At 46.8% G+C, this 17,382-nt stretch overlaps 1 protein-coding gene across 1 annotated transcript in view; it reads right to left on the bottom strand.

Annotated features, from left to right (window-relative positions):
- Positions 1-17,382, bottom strand: part of COL23A1 (collagen type XXIII alpha 1 chain) — a 177,648-nt gene that overhangs the window by 10,255 nt on the left and 150,011 nt on the right. Inside the window, exons 6-23 of the mRNA XM_064672168.1 lie at positions 17,271-17,297; positions 15,385-15,411; positions 14,677-14,703; positions 10,399-10,470; positions 9,070-9,186; positions 8,594-8,629; positions 8,033-8,059; positions 7,616-7,642; positions 6,487-6,531; positions 5,855-5,917; positions 4,837-4,881; positions 4,286-4,363; positions 3,686-3,709; positions 2,737-2,790; positions 1,993-2,037; positions 1,447-1,536; positions 1,026-1,097; positions 181-222 (exon numbers count right to left, since the gene is read on the bottom strand). Coding sequence (XP_064528238.1) covers positions 181-222; positions 1,026-1,097; positions 1,447-1,536; positions 1,993-2,037; positions 2,737-2,790; positions 3,686-3,709; positions 4,286-4,363; positions 4,837-4,881; positions 5,855-5,917; positions 6,487-6,531; positions 7,616-7,642; positions 8,033-8,059; positions 8,594-8,629; positions 9,070-9,186; positions 10,399-10,470; positions 14,677-14,703; positions 15,385-15,411; positions 17,271-17,297 — 918 coding nt within the window. The remainder of the gene's footprint in view (positions 1-180; positions 223-1,025; positions 1,098-1,446; positions 1,537-1,992; positions 2,038-2,736; positions 2,791-3,685; positions 3,710-4,285; positions 4,364-4,836; positions 4,882-5,854; positions 5,918-6,486; positions 6,532-7,615; positions 7,643-8,032; positions 8,060-8,593; positions 8,630-9,069; positions 9,187-10,398; positions 10,471-14,676; positions 14,704-15,384; positions 15,412-17,270; positions 17,298-17,382) is intronic.

Raw genomic sequence — 17,382 nt, 5'->3', positions numbered from 1 at the left:
CACTCTCCTAAAACGGGTGCTTTCATCTCTCCAAAGACACAACACAGCGCTGTAGCTCTTCCCTGACTTTTTTTCCCAGATTCACAGCAGCCCACCATGGTTAAACAGAGCAAACCACCCTTGTCCTTGACTAATCACATGCAATAACAGATCTGCAGCAATCACTTTCCAGAGTCCTACCATAGGGCCGGGTAATCCAGGGGGTCCAGGCTCAGGTATGATCTGTGGAAGGGAATTAAATGGCACGTTAACAAGGCTGGGCATAGAGACAAGGCAGTTCTCCAATGGAAACCTCACAAAACCCAGAATCATGTTTTAAAGCTCTCTGATTTAATGGCTTTAATCAAAGAATCTGCTAATCAAAGAGTTGCTTGTAGTATTTATAAATAAAAGAATCTTTATAAGCACACGAATAATCAAAGTAGCCTCTAAAGTAAGAGGCCTGACCAACACCACTCAGTGTATTTGCCAGTCATAAAATGGATGTAGTGATGCCATTTTTTGCACAGACTGGAGAAAACCAGACTTTTTAATTAAAAAAAAAACCCAAACCCACAAAAGCCAACAAAACAAAACAACCTCCCCCCCAAAAAACCCCACACACACAACAAAAAAACAAAGCCTCAAACCAACACCTGAACAAAATTAGAACTTTCCTGTCATTATTAAAAAAACCCCCAAACTATCAAAATCTACCACTTCTTTTTCTATTAAGCAATAAGCATGAATAAGGAAAAAAGGATGCAGAAGTCCCATATAACTGCAAGGAGCTTACTCTGTTTTGAGAACAAAACAATTATAACAGCAGTATCTCAACCATCAGTGCAAAATCTAAAGTAACTTCGTAGCTCAGTGTCCAAACTGCTCTTCCCTAGCAAATAAACCCCATGTAGATGCTCCTGAAAGTTCTTGTAGACAACAGTTGGGTTTTGCTGATGGATACAGGACTGGCAGGTCCAGCCTGCACCCCCCAACTTTGCCTGACCCCACATCATGGAAGAGGCTTTATGTTGCCGAGATCTTACATGATTGTTCTGCAGACATGGTGAGCCAGTGTCTCCTTTTTCTCCTTTGTCTCCTTTTGGCCCTTCTGCTCCCTGAAAGATAAAAATGTACCGTTGGTGTGGTGCATCTTCCAGGAAAGCAAAAACAAGAGAGAAAAATACATTTGTCCCCCTCTAAACTCCAGCCTTGGCTCAAGTAAAGCTCATGTTCATCCCCGGGGGGCTTTGAAGAAAGATTTTCTCCTCCTTGGTACCTTCTGAACGAGCTGTTATCATCATCCTTAGAAATGCAAATTCAAAGCTCCTGCATTCACCAGCTTCCATGGCAACATGGTGTGGACAGGTCACAGCTTAAATCTGCCAGCCTGGCCATGCTCTGAGCATTTGCAGAAGTGACATTAAAGAACCAAGCAGCAGATGGACAGGACAGAGAGGGACGTACCGGTGGACCTGCTAAGCCCATTTCTCCTGTCTCTCCTTTCTGCCCCGTGATCCCCGCGCTGCCCTGGTCACCCTTTGCTCCTTTGGGACCCTGCAAGTTGACAGAAAACAACGTGCTTAGGAGAAAACTGTTAAAAAACCCCCCACCCCAAACACAACAGCCCCTTCTGCCTTTCCACATTTGCCTCCACATCGCAGCGCGAGCTCACGAGGACACATTTTAACATTCAAACTCACGTAGGCCAATCTTGTGGACACAGTAGAATTTGTCTGGGCCACAGCAGGGATTGCAGCCATTTAGGGTTGGGAAGTTTTATGAAAAAATTGGAGACAGCATCTGATGAACCACTCGTGAAAGGAGCCCCTTTAGCTCGGCAGACACAGCCGGGAGCAGCATCGGGATGGGGCATCGATTCAAGGAGACAGAGCTGACATTACAGAGCAGAGCTTGCCCCTGGAAGACTGGATTTGCTCTTCACAGATACACAGTATTTGTGTCTTTTTTATTTGGCTCCTGCAAGGCCTCACTCGATCCAGCCCAGCTCACCTTTTCACCGTCCAGTCCAGGTGGGCCCGGCAAGCCCAGCTCTCCCTGAAGGGACACAAGGAAAGGGAAGCACTTGGTAAATTAAATCAGGAAATCATCTCAGGAAAGCATTTTGCAAGGAATGAGTTATTCACACACAACCATTGTGGTTATGGGTTTGCCACTGCCAGGCTCAGGACCAAGGAGGTGTCAGTGATGCACCAGCATTACTGGCTCATCCAAATATGAGATCTTGGGCACCAAAATCCTGTCCCATCTCATTCTTCCAAGAGATGCTTTTCTGCAAATTACATTCTTCTTTTAAAGAACTACAGCTGACTGCAGGGTACAGACTCCTGTTTGTGAAGCAGGAAGGCAGTAAATGGAACACGGGAAGGGTGGGACTGAGGTGGCTCAGCACAGCCATTGGCATTGCCAGCCCCTCTAACAACTGCTTCTCCCATTTGCTTCTGCTTCCTGCCACAGTGGTCTCAGAGGGACTGGGATTTCACCTGTCAGGTGTGGGACTGGGAGTGGATTCTTTTCTGGGACAGCATCCTCTGGAAGAGGCTGGAGACCAGAGACAGATCAACAAAACTTTGGGTTTTGTGTAAAAACCTCCTTTTTTCAGCCAGAGCAATTCCTTTCAGCCACAGCATTTCCTTTACCACACATAGCCTCACATTCCTCCTCAGGCAGCATCACCATGGGAGACTCCACATGGAGTGTTTCTTGGGAACACTGCATGGGAGGGGTTGAGCTCACCTTGGGACCTGGAGTGCCTTGGGGGCCGGGTGGCCCTGGGGGACCCGGTGGACCCTGAAACACAGCAAACAAAACAGGCTTGATCCTGACCAACATGAACATGGCACATGATCCTCATGCTGGGGGGATGAGCCAGGAGCAGCTCCCAGCCACGACCTGCAACAGGCTCTCAGGTGAGTGGGGTTGCTCAAACACTGAGATGAGCTCCACTGACACGGAGACACCCAAGGTCTCTCTGGCACGGGGTTGTTCATGCAGAAGAAAACACAGTGGGAGTGAGCTGGGTGTACAGGTGCAGCAGCACATGGGTTAAGAGGCAAAATGCCTCTAACCAGAGGTGTGGCCCCAAATCTGGTGGTTTCTTTTTGCATTCTGTGTGCTCCTGCCAGCTGGCCTGGGGAGCAGCATCCTGCTGGAAACAGCAACAGCCAGGGAGGTGCAATTAAAGAGGGGAAACGAAGGAGTTTGTGTGAGCACTAACAGCACACTTAAGGAAGCTGTTTTTCATGGGGCACTGGTGGGTGCAGAGACCACAAACCACCTTGAGATGAACACGTATTTTCCAACTAGCAAATTATTTCAAACGGCAAAAGTTGTGGTCTCACTGAGATGAAAACCAAACCAGTATCATATCCTCAAGCACCTTTTTCCATGGCTGCACACTCGAATGCTGTTACATTTAGTCACACTGGAATCCTTTCCAAAGCCTTTCCCATGAGATAGGTCAGTGCACAAACACTGCAAGCAGCTAATAAGCAGGAAAACAGCAAAGTTAGCGAAGTTCAGTGATGTGCCCCTCAGCAACCTCTGCATGCAGAACATAGGAGAGGGTCTGGGCCCAGCAGATGAAGCCTCCAGACGTTTGATGGAGCCTTTCCAACCACTGCACTCCACAAACTCCACTCCCAAAAGCTCCACGCCATGCAGACATCTGGCAAATGGAAATTACCAGCACTTTGTGTATCCCTGCAGCCTGTTATAAAACAATTAGGATGGTTCTCAATTGTCTGTAATTAAGTATTTACTCTATTCAGCTTATTCCATCCTAAGGAAAAAGGCAGGGCTCTGCTCAGTCAGGCAGGTCAGGGCTTGGGTGCTGTTCCCCCTCCTCCTGCATCCCCAGTGCTGCTTGAAGAGGGTGTACGGTGACAGTGACAGCAGCAGCTCCACAGCACGGGAATCACACCCTGCTGCTGGCAGTGTCTGAGCTGTGATGTGGCTGCTCACACTCACTGCAGCAGGTGTTTATATGGCTGTGTCACACTGTTTCTGCCTGCAGAATATTAACCCACATCCCACAGCCGGATCCCACAAGTCTGAGCTCACAGCCCGGAGTTCTGCCGCTGGTTTTTGTTGGTACATCCTAAATATCCTCAGCCCCCAGGCGTAATAAGCTCTTCCCTCCCAGCTCTGTGCCAAGGCAGAGATCTTGGGAAGGAGACACAGGACAGGAAGAAGATATCACAACATCACCAGGGCAGAGCTTGGCAGGCTTTCAGTCCTTTCCCATTAACTGCAGGACCCTGCATGGCCTTGGTGCAGGGCTTACCTTGAGTGCATCCAGGATCCGGCCATCGTAGTCGATCACGACCGTGTCGCCCTGTTCCCCTTTCAGGCCAGGGGGACCCTGCAACCAGGGATGAATCCTATTCAATTTTACAGCACTGAGAGGTGGGTGGGATGAAAACAAAGACCTGACATGCAGTGTTTGGGGGTTATCACCTCACAAACCCCACGGATTTAACCAGTCCCTGGTCTGACAGCTGGAACTGCCATCCAACCAAACCTCAAAAGGGCATCAGCTGGTTTAAGGGAGAAGTGCTTGGAAATCCTCACTTGATCACCCCTATTCCCAGCTTCCCTCTTGCAAAAAAAAAAGAAAAGGTTACAGGCTGGACTTGACTGATCTCCCAGAGCTATCTCCCGTGGCAGCATTTGGTACCTGCATAATCATTTGTTTAAATATGTACCATCTCTATTTTCTTGCACTGAACTGATCCTGAAGCAATTCAAACACATACTAAGCAGAAAGAGGTGGTGGGGAACAGCTCAGGTTGAGGCAAATACACAGCTCCAAACTGAAATCCTGAACATCCATACCCGGGGTCCAATGGAGCCGATTCCTCCCTTCTCACCGGATTCACCCTGAAAATCAAAATCACATTTTTGGTTCAAAGAGACCAAGGAAAATAGAGAATATTTATCCCAAAAATACTGTACCCACCCATAAGGATATGCTTTAGATTAAGTGTGACACCAAGAAGGGAGTGCTTCTCCCAGCAAAAAATAGATTCCACTTGAGAGCAAATACATTTTGCCACAAATAACGTTGGTGTGGGTTGGCTGACAGTGAGAGAAGGTCTCATTGCAGAGGGAGTGGAGTGGCCCACTGAGGGCTGAGCCCCCAGTATTGGTGATGTGCCACTTTCCAGCTCCAAGCATGCCAAGCTTTGTGCTGGTTCCACATGGCTGTCTTTGCTTTAGGCTGAGTTTTGCATGTGGAAAGTTTCAGCCAAGATGTTTAAACCATTTTCAAGGACGAGTTTAAGGAAAAGGGCTGTGCCAAATTGTTCTTTTTTTTCCCCTCCTCATTTTTTTCCCTTTCCCTCCCTTTTTCTTTTTCTTTCTTCCTTTTTTGTATATTTTTTTTTGAAAATTAGGGAGTTTCAAAAAGCCATAGTACTCCCACAGCAGTGACCTGAAATTCACTTCAGGATTCAAAAAACATCCCATTTGCCATACCCATGTAAATCCCTTTGCTGACCAAATAAAAGCCCTCCAAAAAGTAAAAAATGGTAAAAATGCATAGAAAACCCCCCTAAATTCAAGAGATACCAGGGGGAACATCTGTTACTATGGATCTAGAAAAAAAAAATTACTAAGAATCACCAGAGCCCACTTTCTTCATCACATGCCACAGCCATCAATCACATGAGATCAAAATGTGATCAGAGTTTTACCTCTCTTGAGGAAAAAAGCCATCCAATGGAAAACATTCCAGGAGACAATTTAAAAAACTCTTCTGCTGATCTCTGCTTGAACCCAGCTTGAAGTCACCAGGAAAAGGTAAAATACTCATAACATGCCCCTGTTTTGTGTCAGTTTGGGTTTTATTTACCTTGGGTCCTGGGAAGCCATCGGTGCCATTCTCTCCCTTGGGACCCACACTTCCTTTTTCTCCCTGAAAACAAGGCAATTTAGGCAAATGCTACACAGGGAGGGTGGAGAACAGAGTTCTTCAGGTTACTCTTTTCTTCCTTTATCTTCATTTTGCTACACGAGTGAGCAAAGCTCTGCTTTTGGCCATAAAACACATCACATTGTCTGGGTGCAAATGGGCAGTTTTTGAGATAAAAATGAAGCTTAACAGTTTGGCTGTGGGTGGTGTGTTCAGCCATAAAGTTGGCCCCAGAACCGCAGTGTGGAATCACTGAATGGTTGGGATTGGAAAGGGATCTTGAAGATCATCTCATTCCAAACCCCTGTCATGGGCAGGAACACCTTCTGCTAGATCAGGTGTCCGAGCCCCTGTCCAGCCTGGCCTGGAACAATTTCAGGGATGGGGCAGCCACAGCCTCTCTGGGAAACCTGTGCTGGGGCCTCACCACCCTCAAAGTTTCTGATCTTTTTTCTATGTCAGGGGAGAAATGTGCTTCACAACCTGCCCCCACTGTGATGTGGTGCCAAGAAACCAGACAGCAAAAGATGCTTCCAAACACATGCACCAGATGGACACGGAGCAGAACATACCTTAGGGCCCACAAGTCCTGGTTCCCCAGGGATCCCATCATCACCCTGGTGAAATAAAACGTAAAGAGTGAAATACACAGACCTTGTACACATTTATTAGGATCCAACACATCATTTGACCCAACTGGGTGTTGCATAGACCTGGAACCCTCTCAGGTTTGCAGGAGGCCAGGGGAGAGCTGCAGCAAGGAGCCCAGGAGGCTCCAGAGTGGTCCCCTGCTCCCACCCATCCCTGCCTCTGCCTCCCCTGCTCCTGGGAAGGTGGATGGGCATCTCTCAGAATTTGCTTACAGCAGGTCCTGGGAAAGGTGCTCTCTCACCTTCGGTAGAAACTAGATATTTAATCCCTTTAAGGATTTTTTTGTCCCTGTAAGCTGCCACCCATCCTCATGGACTTCACCACAAGTCACCAACACCACCTGCCAGGAGGGGGTTTTCTTGTTCTGCTTGTCGTGCTTCATTGTTCTCCTGGAGTAAAACCACTTCATAGGTGCCGGAGAGATTAATTTTAGAGGCCAGTTATGAATTTTTTTTAAGCCAAATTCTGGCCTGAAAAATGCCCACAGCCACCTCTGTTTTGGTGCAGAGCAGTAAGAGGGGAAGGCTGAGCCCTGTCAGTTCTTTGGCTTCAGTTAAAGGCAGTGATTTATCCACGAGGAGAAAACGTGGAGAGCCTGGACATGTGAATCTCTCACAATCTTCAGTGCCAGACCCAAGCAGTCTGTCCCTAAGAGGGGCATTTCCCACAGGACTGCAGTTCTGCACAGGGATGCCCATCCCAGGAGCTTCAAGCTCCAGGCACATCTCTGTTCAGCCTGAATTATTGGAGCTAAAGGGCTCAAGACCTACTGCTTTGCTTGGCATTTGCTGTTTTATTCTTTGTCTAGTGGGCAGATGTGATTGCAGCTTCTGGCTTGCCTGTGGAAATGAAAGCCAGGCTGCAGGAATGGCTGTGCCTGAAATTTAGGATCACTTGGGTGAGAAACCCCAGGGAACACAAGGAAAGGGTTGGTATGGACATCCACGACCACAGCTTCTCCATCAGTTTTTGGCAATGATTTTCCTAGTCAAGCACAGAGCAAAGCAAAGAAAAAATAGAATAAGTAAAAAAAAAAAATCACCATTTTACCTTTTTCCCTTGGACTCCAGGCTCACCCTTCAACAGCAATGTCAACAGAAGAGAAAGAAGTTAAGGGACATAACAGAAAATAAGATCAATTGTATGGATAGTCAGAATCAGTTGTAAAATTAAAATACTTGGCTTGTGTTGATCATCTTTATCCCCTCCAAAAAGCACATTCCCACAGCACAGCAGATTCCAGCCCCCCTGTGGCTCCCTCCACCCCTGTTTCCAGGTTTGAACATGGGCAGTGGTTGTGATATTGAGGAAGTGACACATTCAGACATTTACACCCCCAGTCAATGCAATACCTTGGAATTTTATAGCTGGTATATACAGATGAGTGCAAAATGCTTATTTTCATCTCCACCCCTCTTATGCAGCATAATTTCAAGAATTCACGTGTAAAACAAGAGAGATTATCACCTTTGGTCCTGGAGGTCCTCTGGCACCCTGTTGGATACAGGAGTGACTTACTTGTTTGACAACGGAGTATAACAGCATAAAAACATTTCCAAGAGTACTTAAATTTCATGGAAAAAAAATAACACAAGTGCCAGCTTCTCATCTTCCCTTATAAATTACACTGTTAAAGTTCTCTGTGCTCTCAAGTAAATAATATTCTTTTATGGCTCATGTATTTTATGTATAATAAGCACCTTTTTGTCCAACCTGAACCTTAGGGAATTGGGAGTACAATGCCAGGGGGTTTCAGAGGGGCAGAAACCAGGATACAGGAGCACCACATCCCTCCAGAAGAGCCAAGGGGACGAAATAACTGGCCTCTTTTCTCCCCAGGGCACAGGTACCCGTGGACAAACATCCATTTTAGGGCAATCTAAATTTCACATGGCTTTCTTTTGGGCTCCATAAGCAACAACAAACCCTCTTGGCTGCAGTGAGGTGAAGGGTGATGTAAAGCAAGGGGTGAGGGACACACACACACACACACACACACACACACAGGTGCTCCTGGGCAATACTGACCATGAGTCCTTCCTCTCCTGGCTCGCCTTTGAAACCCTGTGAAAATGAGAAGAAAAACATTGGAACTATTACCTGTTACAGCCTCCAAAATGACCAGCAATAATTAAGAACATTCCACTGCATTATCCCTTAGCCTGTTTTTCCATTGAATAAGTTGCCAGTGGTCTGCAGGTTTGCAGCAGGTCACCCTAAGGCTGTGGATCGGGGAAGAGATCTCTGGGGTCTCTCAGTTACAATACCTGCAAATACCTGCCCAGGTCCAGCTCTTTGCTCCAAAACTTAAGACAGAAGATCCCTCCTCCTACTCCCTGCCCCAGAGCTTGGCTCCACGGGCAGCCATGGGAGCCCAGCAGTGGCTCAAGCTGGGGAGCAGTGGCTGGGGTGGCAGCACTGGGGAAGGGACACCCTTCACCCTCCTCTCCCCTCAGGGGTGGGAACTGCCCGGCGTGAGCTCGCTGCGCATCTCCCGTCCTTACAGGGGAGCCTGGAGGTCCTCTTGGGCCATCCTTTCCCGTGTCACCAGGAGGCCCCCGGGCACCTGGGGGTCCTGGCGGACCAGGGGGGCCCGTGGCTCCATCTCGACCTTGGTCACCCTGGAAGAAGTTCACACAGACACGGTGAGATGAAGCGGCGTCGGCAAGCGGTGGCTGCAGGGTGCCCACAACACATGCACTGCATCCCTGGGCCACCAGCACCCTGGCCTCTGCTGTCCCAGGGGAATTTAATTACAGCTGCCAATTGGGGAGGCTGAAAGTGAGCTCATGGCCAATTTATGCCCTTTGGGTCTGATTCCTTAATCGAGATTGTGCTCAAAGCCTTCCAACGAGCTTTTATCTCATTAAGCCCTTAGCAAGTGACTGCATGGAAACTACCAATTCAACAGCACCCAGAAATAACTCAGACCCACAACATGCTGGCCTGGAGCATGCACACACTGCCACAGCTTAGTGCACCACACCAGAAAAGCCACACAAAAAAAGGAGCAGTGCTTAGTCTCATCCTTTAAACACAGCCAAGGCCATATATTATCATCCAGAGTCACTCACACCCTGCATTGCTTGGGTGCAGAGGAAAAGCAGCAGCAGCCTCTGTGTGGCTGTGAAGCTTTGGTGGGAGCATCCTGAGGGGCTCCATGACCGGGTATCCCAGCCCAGCCCCAAGGCCAGGCCCATCCATGTGGCTGCACAATGGAAAATCTCATGGAAAGGCAGCCTCATAAATCTTTTAGCAACATCTGGAAGAGTCACCACCGAGGCAGTAAGAGGGCTGTATTTAATATGTGGTTCACCCTCAAATCAGGGACAAGTGTGGGATTTTTCAGAAGTCCTTAAGTGACTTAGCAGCACAAATCCCACGGCCTTTCAACAGGATCTGGGCTCCTAAATCACTTGCACAGTTTTTTAAAAAACCCTATTGCAAATGCTGAACACTGCAACCAATTACGTCAAGTCAAGTCTCCCACTGAATTTTTCCTAATTAAAATGTCACATTTAGAGTATCAAGGATTTAGCTTACTCTAGTTTTAATGTATTTTATTTTACAGTACCAACACTGTTCATATCAACATTTATAGGACTTTGCTGCTTGATTCCAAAATCTCACACAGAAGCAAATGCTAAAACCCATTAGTTTTTTGTCTCTCTACTTTGACAAACACCTGCCCTAAACTCCAACGGGGTTTCACTCAAACACGCCCCCACTGAGCATCTCTAAACACAGCCATGGCAGTGGCAATTTAAAATAGCAATAGGAAGAAACAGAAGCAGCTCAAAGAATCACAACAAACCAGCAGATTTGGTGTCTACCTTGAGCATTCGCCGACTAAAGACAAGCTGATCATTAGCCAGAAATCCGTGATTGAGGTGGGGGAAAACCATCTAGCCAGGGAAAGTGGGAGGCAGAAGAAGAAAGAGCAACAGTTTAAGGTGAAAGCACAGCAGAAGAGTAAGTTTTAAAGGCTACATCAATATACAACAATTTGTCTTTGATAATTAATTGATGCATGAGAAAGAAACAGTCTTGGTAGCCAGCAGTGGTGGTTTTAAGGTTCTGGATACACTGGACCTTGGTAAGCAGGACACAGACTGAGGGAAACAAGTATTTTTTCATGAATTTACTGCACAATAGGACATCCAAAGCAGCTGGGACAAGAATTCCCCTACTGCAGAATAAAGAGCATTATTCCAGTAAACCCCACAGGGGATATATCCCAGCATTTCCCTGAGACAAATATTATATTTTGTTTTCAGAGGCTAAAATGAATACTGATGTATTCCCCAGCCTGCAAATTGCAGATAAATCTCTCAGATTTATATGATGCAAAAACAATGTATTTAGACCATGTCAGTAGTCATTGCTATTGTCTTTTAGCCTTTCCCCTCATCATCTAGGGAGAAACAGTAAGACACTTCCTTTCTCAGGGCACCACGTGCAACTCCCTTTCCTCCACCAACCCATCCCTGCACACATCCATAGGATAATCAAAGGGGTGGGGTGAAGCCACAAGAAGCCCTGGGAGAACACAGAGCACATCCTTCATGAGGATTTTTGGAGGTTTCTAAGGAACAAACCTCTTTTTCAAATTGCCAAGGAGCTTTTAAGCCTTACACACCAACAACAGATAACCCCAAACCTCAATTTTAGTGTAAATAGTGCAAGGGCAAGGCCACCTCCTCCCCAGGCTTAGCCACAGGCATGCACAGGAACACTGAGCTCAGATGTTTTATCACCATCTTCTCAAAAAGAGAGGGGAAAGTAAAGTCAGATGGAAAAAACTAACCAACCTGAGAAAATAAACCCCTCCCAATGATTTTTTTCAAACTATAGAGAGAGGCTTCAGCTCAGCACTCACTTAAATACAGCCATTTCTGGGAAGAATGTCACTGAAATCCTGACAAATTGAAATTAATGGGGACATAGACCCCTTGCACTTGGCCAGGCCCTCCAGATACTACAGAAACCACCAAAAAGACTCTACTGAGAGCACAAGGCTTTGTGGTAGACACAAAAGACATAGTTTTATAGCTTATTATGTTCATAAAGATACACAAGGGCATAAAGTAGGATTTTCATAAAAGCCCACAGAGCAAGGCAGAGACTGAATTTTTTTCCTTGCCCCTCAGACTGGTGAGCACCATCCAAGGAAGGACATTCCAAGCCCAGCCCTAACTGTTTTAGTGTGAAATAACAATCTGTGTTTCCTCCGAGGCCAAACGCCCCATATCCCACCAAATCCAGCCAGGGCACGTTTAATTTTAAACAGTTCCTGTTACTGACAGGCCCATGAAAGGTGAACATCTCTGAGAGACATTAAATACAGAGACACCACCCCTGGTTCAAGAAATGCCCAGGCCACAGATAACCAGGATCCAGGAGAGGGGTTAATTGTGATGGAGCTACATGTTCCTGCTCCACACTTCCCAAAGCATCTGGTTGCAAGGCTCTGGGCTAACTGGCCGCTGGGTCTGACCCCATGGAGCAGTGGAATGTTAGAGCACTGAAACCTTGAGCACTGGTAATTTCCAGCTTTAGACAACTCCATTCAGCCACTTCAACATAATGCTCCAAAGTAAGCAAACAATAAAATAAAAGCATCCAGAGGTGTCTGTTGACTGTCACAGTGAGCTCTGCAGGACACTTCCTATGCTGAGTTTTTATCTGCAATTTGAGCTTGGCAGGCACTTATGATTTTGCAGAAAGTAAGAGAGAAAAAGCTCCTTTTGTGGAGCAGAGCTGCAGAGCTGGTTCAGCCACACCAGCGTTCAGCCCCCACCGGCATCTCAGGGTGCAGGTGGTGCTGGTGCCATCTCCATCAGCACTGGCCATCGAGCAGGCCCGTGCCACGAGGGCCACTGCAGGCAGAGCATTTCCCTCACCAGCTGCAGCTCATTTTCCCCCCCTCGGGAGCAGCCCCGGTGCTGCTGCCACAGGCGCGGCGCATCCGCCAGCCCAGATGTGCAGAGATTCATCAACCCCATCGCTTGTCTGAACATCTGAGCTGTCAGTAAGAACAAGATCACCCAGCTAAGGTCATAAATCCAGAGCAGTCATCCCGGTGCCGGCTCAGGGAGCGAGTCTGGCTTATAAAACTGGTCCTTTTGGGAGGTGTAGCAGAATACTTGATGTTGAGTGAGAAGTACAGGCACAAATACCAGGGCACAGCCCTGGCAGCATCCTGCCTCGACTGCCTCCATCCTCCTCAGAGCAGAGGGGATCTGTTACTGGTTTCTCCCTGTAAATACACCTCCATGAATTCCAGCAGTGTATTTGGGTACCTTTATTCCCCACCCTGACCTGTGAGGCTGCACAGCATCCTCCCTCATGCTGTTTACAAGAACAAGCATTCAGTGATTAAGACAACCCAATGTGATCTTCCTCAGCTTTCCAAAATCACCCTCCAACATCCGCCACCAGGCACACTCAAACATGTAATAATCTCTATTTTTGTCCATGCTGGTGGCAGGTGTTTATTACAGACAGAAAGAGAAGCAGTGCAGACATGAACATATTCAGTAGCTAATCCCCAATTGCCATCACCTCACTCCCACTGCAGACAGTCCCTCCAAAGTTGCCCCAACCATTGTTCTCTTTTAATCTGTCATTCCTAATGATGATATTTTAATGTTCACTGACACAGTCTATCCCCACTCCACCACCCATGGACATGAACATTTAGGAGGGAGAGGGCACTGGACATAGTCCTATAACTATAATTTATCCTCCCATTGATGCGATGACTTGCAGGGACACATCTTTCAAAATCAGCTAAACAAAGCCACCACTGAAACTGGAGGAAGAAGACAGATTAAATTCAGAAAAAAAAAATAATCTGGGCCAGATGGCATTAAGAAGTTTCGCATCCAATTCACAACCCTGAGTGTCTGGAGAGATAAAGGAAGCTATTTTCAAAGACAGGCACCTGTTTTTAGATCTACTTGTGCCTGGCTCTGCCAGGCTTGTTTCTCCCTCTTTCCTCCCAAATCATTTTTGAGCCTTTTTCTTACTCTTGTGCAAAAAGACATAAATAAATCTACAACTAAAGCAAAATCTGGACAAACGCAGATCAGGACAAAAACCAAAACAAACAAAGAAAAAACCAAAAAAACAAGCACTTTTTTCTTGGTAAATTAAAACATAGGACAAGTGTTACCTTGGAAGCTGTCACCTGCCCCACAATTCCAGATACAGCCTGTCCTGGAGCATCTCCCACAGCAGCATCTCCTCCAGCATCTCCTCAGCCATCAGCCCCAGCAAAGGAGTGAAAACTCACACCCCTGTGCTGCTCAATCACCTCTTAAAGCCTTTTCTGAGTATGTGGGTGGGCACTTAGACAAAGTGGAGACCTTAAGCTGAGCCCCTCCTTAGCCACGCAGGGCATAAATCTATCAGAGAAATTTGAGGGGCTCTCAGACCCCAAGGGTGACATTTCCCAACACACCCAAGGCATTTGGGAGCTGCTTCAGAAAATGACGCCAACTTCCAAAAGTGACTTCACAAGGGAGAAAAATAAAGATGTCTCTGATGCATCTCTGCCTGACATTAACCACTGAGGCCCTGGTTGTGTTTCCAGCAATGATGTCTAACCCTACCAGCCAACTTTTTTACAGTTACTTGAAACCCTTTGTTTCCAAAGGCAGCCTGGATATCACCTGTGTGCCACCACGCTCCCAGGTGGGTGCTCAGCAAGACAGGAGGAACATTCCATCCTGCACAACACTGTGCCTGACCTCTCCTTGGGGCACCAGGCCCTACCACCAGGCAGTGGTGCTCTAATGCCAACAGATAAGAAGCTCAGCTTCAAGAGAAACTGTCTCTGACACTGGAAGAGGAAATCAGGGATAAGAAAGTTCAGCAAAAGTGAAACCCTTCATGAAGAACCCAAGGATCTTCAAGTTTTTTTTACTCATGGCCAAAGTGAGGAAAACCACCACCACCACAAAAGAGCTCCAAAGGCAAAATTAAGCATTTCCAGAATTGTTACCATACCTTGGTTTGCAGCAAAGCTGCACACAAAGCCTTGTTTTGTGCAGTGACTAAACCCAACCAGATTTTGGAATAAATTAACGTGCCGTGTCACTACTTACCCTTGGGCCGACGTCCCCTGCTTCACCCTGCACATCAGGCAAAACAGCAAGGTCAGCTGAGAGTTCAAATGTCAACCCCCAAGGACCAAGCACAGGGTCAGCTGGATGTGGGTACAGCACACAAGGGAAGTGGCAAGAGTGTTCTATTGCTTAATGTATTCAAAACCAGGGAGGAGAAGGGCTCGAGACAACACAATAGGGAAGGGTTCTGCCCTGGCAGGCGATGAGACACATAATAAATCAGAAATAGCAGATTGTTCCCAACTCTAAGGCTCCCCTAGCAACTGCTTATGTCCTACACATGTGAGAATTATCTTCACTTTCAGTACAGTAATGACTTCCTCTGGCCACTCTCATTTCAGGGGAGGATGTCATGCAAACACGGAGCGATGGAGCCCAGAGCTCCTGGAGGAGCCAAGAGAGATTTATGCCAATCTTGTGACCCTTAAGGGCTTACCAGAAACCCTATAGTGTGGGTGAGCTTTAAGACCACACTTATTCCTCCTAGTTTTTTGCAAATTCTTCCTGCCCTCCCTCCCTTCCTGGGGCTTTTCCAAGAGCAACCTGAGAACCCACTGTCACAGCTCCAGGTCCCAACAAAACCCAGTGTCACACTGGCATACTGGGGCAACATGAACTGAGAGAATTACAGCAGCAGGAGGACATACACCAGCTTCCCCAAAAGCCACGTGTTAATGCAGCCTTTACCTTTTCCCCTTTTGGTCCTGGAGGTCCCTGGAAACACACAAAAAGGATCCAAGTTAAGGAACATCAGAATCATCAGTGCACGTGACACCAAACACAAGGAGATTGCATTCATCAATTCACAAACCAGAGCCATATTCTCTATTATTTTAAGGCATGCATGCTATTCTTTTAAAGTTACACACTGCTTGACACAAGCAGCACACTTCCAAAAGAGCACCCATGAGGTTCTGCCTGTTCCAGCCAGGACAGAGGATGGAGAAGGACCAGGGCAGGGCAGGCAGCGTGACAGCCACTCACAAACACGTGACTCCAAATAGATGAAAAAGATATCTTGAGGTATTAAATCACTTCTAGAAAAAACACATGCTCAGCATATCATTACAACAATTATACATCTGTTTGAAATAAACAGGGAGGACGGGCTGCTTTCTTTGGCCTATTTGCTGAAGGCATCATTCATCTTCCCTCTGAGTAGCTGCCTGTAAGACAGGCAGAGACACTGCAGCCCCAGAGAGAACCCGAGAGCAACACTGTGATGTGCCTGCTCTGCATCCTCCTTCCAGCACAGAAAAATACCAAATCTCAGGGTTCAGACCAATTCAAGGAGTTTGCTGAAGCAGGACCCAGTGGGATGCAGTGGGGGAAGGTCAGCAGAGAGGTCGGCAGTGGCAGATCTGCATCCCCACGCATCCCTCCCACTGTTAATTGCTCTCTAAGCAAGGCTGCTGGCATGGAAGAGATCATGAACAGTCTGCTTTGACTCTGGCTGTTTGATAAATTTGTTTTTTCATTGAGGTTTTCCCTTCCCCTCACTCAGGGTCTCACTCCTGCCCAGTAGTGGCACCCTGGGTGCAGGACTGTGCTCCCAGGGTCCGACTGTGCTCCCATCACGGGGTTTTGCTGATTCAAAGCCGAGCACCACAGTGTGAGCAGGCCTTCCTTTTTGTTTCATTTCTAATCCTTTATTTCTAGATTTTATTTACATTTGTCGTCTTCAGGGGTAGGATAAAAACCAACAACAGCAACGTAAAGCTTTAACAGCACATCTCCTACCTAGCTAGAAATAAGTGTCTGGAGTAACTTTTCAATTGCAAAGACTGAATGATTTCTGCCCACATTTAAATCCCAGATGGTTTAGGACCATAACTATAAAAGATTTCAGATTGTGCCCTCTAGGAAAGGTAGTGCAAGAGAATGGGGTTTGGACACAAAACATGGAGCTGTGACCTTCTGTAGGAACCATCCAGCAGAAGGAGTTGGAGCTGGCCAGAGTTCAGCTAGCATGAAAGTAAAAAAGTCTGAGTTTCTGTAAAATAAGTAAGAAAAGAGTGGAGCACCTGAATATCCAAAGGGCTTCCAACAAAAAATGAAGTCAAGAAAACAGCTCATAGAATGAAGTCCAGCTGTTCCAAAAAGTATTGCATGGACACTGTGCACTCTTCAAGTAGTTCCAACCTCAGCTCCTTTGGAGTGAAATGGAACCCACTTTGGGATCAATTATTTTTATGGTATCACTTTGTAGTGCCAGGAGCACACAACCAAGATTACTGACTTTGCTTCTTTGAATATGCTACTGGAGATTATTTCCCAAATTTGGCCTGATGCCCATCTGCAGTCTCTGCTCACTGAGCTGGCACAGGAGGGGAAGAAGCAGCTGAGATGAGCTGACAGGTAAAAAAAAGGTCACCTCTAGCTGTGCTGGCCAGCCCTGGCTCAGAATTCAAACTTGCATGTGTTACAGACCATGGAGCTATTTCCCAAATACAATTTTCTCCCTTAAACTGTTATATATGTAGTAATAAACGAGTAGTAGTTGACATTCTGCATATTTATTGCAGAGCAGCACAAGCAAAGACATGCTATATTTGGCACCTGGTGCTACTTACTGGTTTGCCATCCAAACCAAGAGGCCCCTGGAAAAGGAAGGAAAAGAGAGTATTATTAAAATAAATAAATAAATGATCAATTTACAAACACAACAATATCAGGCATGCTCTG

This window comes from Pseudopipra pipra, chromosome 15 (assembly GCF_036250125.1).
Source record: "Pseudopipra pipra isolate bDixPip1 chromosome 15, bDixPip1.hap1, whole genome shotgun sequence".
Taxonomy (NCBI): domain Eukaryota; kingdom Metazoa; phylum Chordata; class Aves; order Passeriformes; family Pipridae; genus Pseudopipra; species Pseudopipra pipra.
This window is presented reverse-complemented; position numbering and strand designations above follow the sequence as displayed.